The sequence below is a fragment of the Eschscholzia californica genome, unplaced genomic scaffold (assembly GCF_041429995.1).
Source record: "Eschscholzia californica isolate CP2 unplaced genomic scaffold, dmEscCali1.0.p SCAF_1, whole genome shotgun sequence".
NCBI lineage: Eukaryota > Viridiplantae > Streptophyta > Magnoliopsida > Ranunculales > Papaveraceae > Eschscholzia > Eschscholzia californica.
In genome coordinates this window covers 77,995,011-78,002,577 of record NW_028238198.1, presented here as the reverse complement: position 1 = coordinate 78,002,577, position 7,567 = coordinate 77,995,011, and the positions used below count along the sequence as shown (strand labels likewise).

The window sequence follows — 7,567 nt, the reverse complement described above, 5'->3', positions numbered from 1 at the left end:
CCTGGGTAAAGGTGGGCCCTATGCCACCGCACCGGTGGCACCCCTTTACCCACGGCTCTGCTAAGTGGTACAAATGAATAGATCTTCAGGCATTAACCCTAGCTACTTCGTGTAGGGTTGACCTTTTCCAAAGGTGTGGAATCGGTAGTGACGACTATGCCCTTGCTAATCTATTTTGTGTAGGTAGAGGAATTAATCATATTTCATCTTAATTGGTTGACTTTTATATTTAAAAAAAAATTAATGAAAGAGAGAGGGAGAGAGAAAGGGATCCTGAAGTGAGTAGTTATCTTCACACTGTGAGGGAATCAAAGGAAGTGATAGCTCAACAACCAACAATACATATACATATATATTTATGTTTATATAAGATGAGAAGGGGCCATAAGATATCTAAAGAGATAAAGAGAGGAGTAGAGAGATATGGAGAATGGGTTTGAGATAAGAAGTGCAATTGAAGGGTTACGTATGAGTATTAGGGTTACTAGTTCACTTGCTATTGAAGGGTCTGATGATCATAAAGTCTCTACTATGGCTTCTCATGGTCATGCAGATGCACATGATGATCATGTCTCTACTATGCCTTTTTTAAATCTTTCCAACTTCCTTCTACTCCAATTACTTGGTTAGTTCTCTCTCTCTCTCTCTCTCTCTCTCTCTCTCTCTCTCTCTCTCTCTCTCTCTCTCTCCCCCTCTCTCTCTCCCTCTTTCTTGGATGATGACCATGACATGCATGATATATCATGAACCTTTGCAGATAGAATAGGACCTTCAATGGCTGTCTTAAGACAAGATGTCCATCAAAACATTGAGGTAAGTTCACTAATGCGAATTTTATTTTTAAACAGTAAGATTAGAAAGTTGATCTCTCAAGAAGACGTAGAACTAAACTTGGAGTTAATAGTGTTCTGGCACGATTTCATGCAAATATCTTACCGATTCCATATCTTATGAGACTAAAATTATAATTCCGTACGACCGTCTAGAACTGCATGCATATTCAAACGGAATTACTGATATCAATAGAGACTAAGAGACATGATCATTTCCTAAAGAAGTTTGTCTATTTTCACCGATTAATAGAAACCTGAATTGTTCGGTTTGTATCATCTGAATGACAACGCACAAGAAAAACTAGACAGACTTTGAGCAGAAACCTTATGTGGTTTGCTATGCTTCTTGGTTCAGTGGATCATAATCATCGGAAAACAAATCAGAAAAAACCACATAAGATTTCTGCTCAGAATCTGTCTAGTTTTTCTTGTTCCCTATCATTTTTTTGTTGTCTTACACTAAATACAACAATCCCAATTTCTGTACATGTTATGGGCGTCATGATATTTTTTGTGTTATGAAAATATGGTAGTTAAATTCTTATCCATATACATGTTTATGTGTTATATATATAGAGATTAGAGAATATGTATAAATCGGATTCTTCGACATATGGAAATTTGGTTGAGATATTGAAGAAAGAGAAGAACGAAGGGAGCGCAAGGAAACTTCTCAGTTGTACAAGATCCTTTGTTTGGCTAACAAGGTAAAGCCACTAAATATTCATTAAATTCACTCTATTACATCATGTGAATCGGGAAGTTTTTTCGAGCATTCAAACTTGATAACATTATATATGTATATTGACATTATATTTTCTTTCAACTACTAGGTCAATGGATTTCACTCTAAGTTTACTAAGCAAATTAATGGAGCCAGGAATGACTATGGAGCAAGTAGTAGAAGAATCATATAACACAACATTGAGACCATGGCATGGTTGGATTGCCTCAATAGCTTACAAAGTAATTAGAGAATTAATTATCATTTGATCCTAATTGTTTTTCGATTTACAGCAAAATTACTAGAAAAATGAAGATTGTATCTCATAAACATAATTCTTGCAGGTAGCTATTAAGTTGGTTCCTGACAAAAAAATCTTCATTGACTTGTTAATGGCAAAAGATAAAGATCATGATATGCTAATCCAAGATATAAAGATCTTAATCTCTACACTTTCACCTGTTTTAGATCAGATTCACTCCATTTTGGTAAGTTTTTTATGTAGTTTTTGAATTTGGTCCGAATAATTAGTTAACAATTCATTTAGTGAACAATTTTTGTTAATGTCTCGACTTATTAATTTTGCAGATAAAGTTTAACTGCGATCGATTGAAATCCACCTAAGGGAAGGAAATACATTCTTACTTCGTACTCGTTCGGTTCTTACATATATTAACTAATTGTAAATAGGAATTTGTGTTTTAATTGTTTTATACATATTTTTTGATGTAACATTTGATCTCATAAGAACAAGAAGTTAAATCATGTTTTCGATTTTGATCTTCTTAATATATCATTAATTTTAATGGCAAAATCATTTGGGAATTCTTCGTTATTTCTAGGGCGAATTTTTATTTGGCCTCTGACATACTATTGTTGGCCTCTTATTTTCTCTATATGTCCGACTTTGAGAACCTCTGGAACATCTCCATGGTGAAAGAATTTGGATGGAAGGAAGTTTTATGGCACAAAAAACCCTATCCTCATTATAGTAAAGAAATGTGAGTGCCTTCAAAATGTTCATCATATTTCTAACCCATTTTTATACAATTGTTGGCAATGACAATCTAGATTTGAAAAACAAAAGAAAAAGACTTCCTTGATTCTTTAACAACTTATGGGTTGAGCATAGGCCACCCTCGTCGGAGCCCGTAACTGATTGGACTTAAAAGACCCTGAGTGCGAAAGGGTGTGCTTCCCAACTTCAGGTGATGGGTTATCGTCGAGCCCATCTTTGAGTATCAGCAATCTCATTAATGCACTTAATTACTAGTAATAATCAAATATCTATTGAACCCATAGAAATTATACTAGCCACTACTAATTCAACATGGTAGTATGTATTGCTAATATAAAGAAGTTGTTTCAGAAGATTAAGGTATGTTTGAAGAAAAAAGGACTGAGCAATGGCATTGCCAAGCTCAAAAACCTAATAAATATATCTATGTTATACATAACTCGATGTTTTCGATTAAACACAGTATAAAAAAAAGGGTTTTGGGTTATACTGGACGAGGCCATGGAAGGATACCTGCATAAGTAGAAGTACCACAATGTTTGAATAGTCCTTCAATTTCAGGGCACCCTAACGGATAAGGTATTGAACGGTGGAATGGGTCACGCCCGATTTTTTTGCGACGAAGAGGTCCTAAACATCCATAAGGGTCATCTTGGAATTGAGTCCTAACTAAAGCTTCGCCTTTTAATGCTGCTGCTTTTGAAGTAGATGAGGCTGGAGTACCATAGTAGAAGAATCTATCTTTAGGGAATCCAATTGCTGACCGGTGAAGATTTGCGAATCGTTCTTCCTTGAAATCGTAGCTTACCACCTGTACCATATCACATAAAGAAGCACCTGTCACTGAGAAACCGACTAAAAGAAATGTTTGAGAAAAAGTGGATCGAAAGGAATGGGTGGAAGCATGAGATCATACAAAAGTCAGACGAAGAAGTGGAGAGCTTACAGTTATGTTTTGAGGATATGTGCCTGTGAGCTCGCGGAATCGACAAACGCTAAAGAGAAGGTTCTCAAAGCTGTCTCTTGCATGCTCTTCTGTAAGGGCTCTCCATCTCACATCGTCTTGCTTGCCTGAACAAGAAAGTATTGAATTACTAAGAACTATCAGAAGCCTAAACCAAATTAAATAACCTTTTTATGCAACCATATGAGGAATTCTAAACACAGTTTCTCTTGATTCTAAAGCAATTGGAAGCTTTTCGTTATTACTAAAACTCAAAATATGATTTTGGTAAATCGGGCTTTGCCGAGTTCCCCACGACTAGAGAGTTTTACACGTTAGCAACACATAGAGAGAAGTACTGAAGCGCCGCAAAGACAGGAGTTATCAGTACCTATTTTGTTCTTAATGTTAAAGAGAGGAACGAGGTCCGACCTCAAACCGAAGTTAAGGCAACATGAAAACTCTACATATACACACTACGCATAGAGGTTTTTGAGCGCATAGAATTAACAAACCCGCTGTTATATCCGTCATTGTTCGTTTAGAAATCACCTAACATAAAGTCCTTTACATATGGGTAAAAAAAGGATGACTCTATCTCATGTTTACATCGAAGAACAAAGAGTTGTGTCTATTTCCTCCAGGTTAGCTACCTGCACATAAGTTTTAATCGAAACCGCCCTTTGGATTCTGACGAGAAAGTAGCTCCATGCCATAACAAGGACAAACAGTATTGCCAAGCTACGCCTTGCCTATACTGTTGTGGCTCTAAAATGCTCTATATCCTATTTTGGTCGGCCCACCATTCTGATCTAACGCCTTTTTGAGTAACCATATTAAATTTGGTGTTTCATCATGCAAATGACTACCCATATAGCAAAACATGATGGTATTCTTTTATGTTTCCTGAACGGCTGAGAGTCTTGTACAATAAAGCATGATGATCACAAATTGAGTACCACTCTTTGATATTTTTGTAACTAACGACTGAGACACGAGGTATATAATATAATATACAAATATATCATTCACAATTTCACATGTTGATAAAATTCGACTAACGTAGTAGGAGTAGTTATTTATATCAAATAGTTGTATTCTACAAAACGAGAGTATAACCATCGCCCCCGGCCCACCGTAGTCTTTGTATAGTATTAACAACACGAACAACAATACTTCAAACGAACTGCAAACTTAGAAGAAAACCTAAAAGCATGTAAACTAAGAAGCGAAAGAAAGTAAAATAAACTTACCAAACCAGCCTTTCGATTCTGCGACAGCCCAATAACTCTGAGCTTCACTTCTAGGACCAGCATCTTTCCTAGTCTCACCACCACTAAACAAAAGCAAAGCTTCATTATCTTTAGCTGCAACTTCAATCCCTTCTTTTATATGTGACAAGAAAGTAGCTGCTTGTCCAGGATGCTTCTGATAGGATTCTAAAAACCATGAATCCTCTAATTCAAATTTCCCACAACTATTACTTGTATAGATTGAATGTCCAGCTACCATTACAAGATTTTGAAGTTTTTCAAATGGGTATGATGAATCTGATGATGATCCTAAATCAAATCTCTTTTGGGTATTTATATTTCGAAATTGACTATCATATACTGAAAGAATAATCAAAATTGTTATTCCTAATGATAATAAGATGAAAAGGGCAAGAACTGGATGCAATTTGTAATAGTAATGTAGACGATTTCCAAAGGATTTAAGCATTTTTACAGAGACAGAGATTAATGTTTTAGGTTTTCTAATTTTCTTAGAACTTCCTCCTGATTCTAAATCAAAATCACCTCTTGGGTAAGCTTGAAAAGATTTAGGACTTCCTTGCCCAAAAGACTGAATATTCATGGTAGCATTTGAAATTCACTTCTATGCTTAACAAGCTAAGCAATCTAGAGAGAGAAAATACAGAGAGACAAAGTAAACCTATGGGAACAAGGGTTTTTTGTTTAAGAGAGACATCAATTCGATTCAGAAACAGAATATCAAGATAAAATTAAACATACCCAGAAAGAATTATGACAAGAAAGTTTATAATATATTGCAAATTTGTGATTTTGGTAGAAGATTCAAAGGGGATCAAGATTTGAGAAAATATAGATTTGATCGTGGTAAGGAATTATTGACTTACTCTGATGGATTCGAAGTGGAAGAAGATCTTATTGATCTTTAATTTTGATGCAGATGGAGATTTGGGGATTGAGATTTGAATTTGGGAAATTCGTAATGGAGAAGGAAGGGGAATGGAGGAGAGAAGAAGAAGACGAGAGCTTTGACTAGGAATGCTACTCGTGTTAGATATTTTAATTTTAGTCCTACATTATTAATATTTGAATTTTACTCCAATACTTGACTTTTATTTTACTTTAGTCCATACACCTTTTTACCTCAGGATGTGGCCACGTGGGTCACCTACTATAGTTGATTTTTTTTCTTTTTGAAATCAAACTTCATTTAAAGACCAAAAGGCTAATGAGAATTATACCATGAAGTTTAAAATAACAAAGACACAACCAAAACCGGAGAGACAAGACGGGTTATGCCACTTGGGGTGCCTCTAAAGCTGTCTGATCTAACTGGTGGGCTACTTCTGGTGCAGTCGCCGCTAACCATCTAAGGGTAGTTTTATAACCGATGCTTCTTTAACCTTCTTCTCTTCTCGCCGTCAACCGTCGACGTGCAGATCTCCGGTTTACGCCTCTGAATTCGATACATCGGTAGAGAGAGAGTTATAAGTTGATGAAGAAACTCCCAGAAGTGGTCTATGATCATAACATTCAGAACTGAATAAAAACGAAAATAACAAAAAGGTCCTAAAGACCAACAAAACAGGTCCTAAAGACCAACAAAGAAACATAACCTTTATTGTACTAAGTAAATAGAAAACAAGTAACTCTCTCTTCTACCTTGCTCCGCATCACTAACTGGATCGATCTTAGATTTCGATCTAACTTCAATGATGTCTAACTTTGAAGAGTAGACAATATTGAAGGATATTATCGTTGCATGCTTGGCTAATTGCTTCAAAGAAGTGGGAGAAAGTACCGCTCAAGTGCAGAGATTAATGCAAGAACTGATACATGTCGGTCGGATTTGAAGTGTACATAGATAAAGTGTCGCTGGGATACTAGAAGATGTAATTTTGAGGCGTTAATGGTGAACTAATTTCATGTTTTCTGTCTTTCTCTGAATCAGTTCTTGATTCAGTTACCAAACCACCATTGAAACAAAAACTCACCACCATCTCATAAACCACAACTGTCTTCTTCAGGATAAAACATCACGAGTACACCCTTCTTCTGTCCTTTACCTGTAAATTGAAGCCTTTCAATAGCTCGTCTCGCCATGTCTTCTGTCGAATCATTTCATATGGTTATTTGAGTACCCTCTCTAGAAACCCACTATAACACACGCACTCGTGTGGACACCTAGAGTTGATGTAGGCCTAACTAAAGCCCCAACAATGGCATCTCCCCTCACTTCTTCTTCCCCCTCTCCTCAGTCCTCACACCATTAGATCATATTTGATGGGCACGCCGAGTATGGAATAAACATATAACTATTATGAAGTATATGACTACCTTCGGAAAAAAAATCTTACATTGATAAAATCTAAAAACTATCAATATTACCTTTACATTGTTTAATATTGTACATTTATAAAATGACATGAGAGAAATCTAGAGAATAAACTACTCCATACGAGAATCAAGCTCTTTCAACAAAAAGAAAAAGAAAATCAAGCTTTCCCCGACCTCTCAATCTTATAGTAAAATGTGTAATTATTACTTTACAATCTTGTATGTCCCATCACATTATTGAGTTTATAAAATTTTATTGTCTCATTATTAGAGAGTTATAATCTCTTTGGAAATAGCATTTCGACCATTCTTTTTCTATCATGTCAGTAGATCTTACAATTGTTTGTCTTCGAAAATCGTCTTAAAAAACATAAGATTGGTTAGTTTAGTTTGCTATCAAGTTGAAGTCAAGCAAAATAGACTTATTTTTTTTTGAATATTAACTAATGTTCATTACAA

At 35.6% G+C, this 7,567-nt stretch overlaps 2 protein-coding genes across 2 annotated transcripts; one reads left to right on the top strand and one right to left on the bottom strand.

Moving 5' to 3' along the window:
- The first annotated feature begins 377 nt into the window (after nt 1-377).
- Nucleotides 378-2,371, top strand: LOC147569459 (glycolipid transfer protein 3-like). The gene is made up of 6 exons (XM_086671995.1): nt 378-625; nt 758-813; nt 1,410-1,540; nt 1,667-1,799; nt 1,902-2,045; nt 2,146-2,371. Exons 1-6 carry the CDS (start codon nt 424-426, stop codon nt 2,179-2,181), a joined length of 702 nt encoding a protein of 233 aa, XP_086528121.1. The 5' UTR covers nt 378-423; the 3' UTR covers nt 2,182-2,371.
- A 507-nt stretch (nt 2,372-2,878) lies between these two features.
- On the bottom strand, nt 2,879-5,829 carry LOC147569458 (uncharacterized protein C57A10.07). Its single transcript, XM_086655947.1, has 3 exons — nt 4,772-5,829; nt 3,522-3,646; nt 2,879-3,386 (listed from the first exon to the last, which is right to left on the bottom strand). Exons 1-3 carry the CDS (start codon nt 5,373-5,375, stop codon nt 3,060-3,062), a joined length of 1,056 nt encoding a protein of 351 aa, XP_086512073.1. The 5' UTR covers nt 5,376-5,829; the 3' UTR covers nt 2,879-3,059.
- Nucleotides 5,830-7,567: the final 1,738 nt, after the last annotated feature.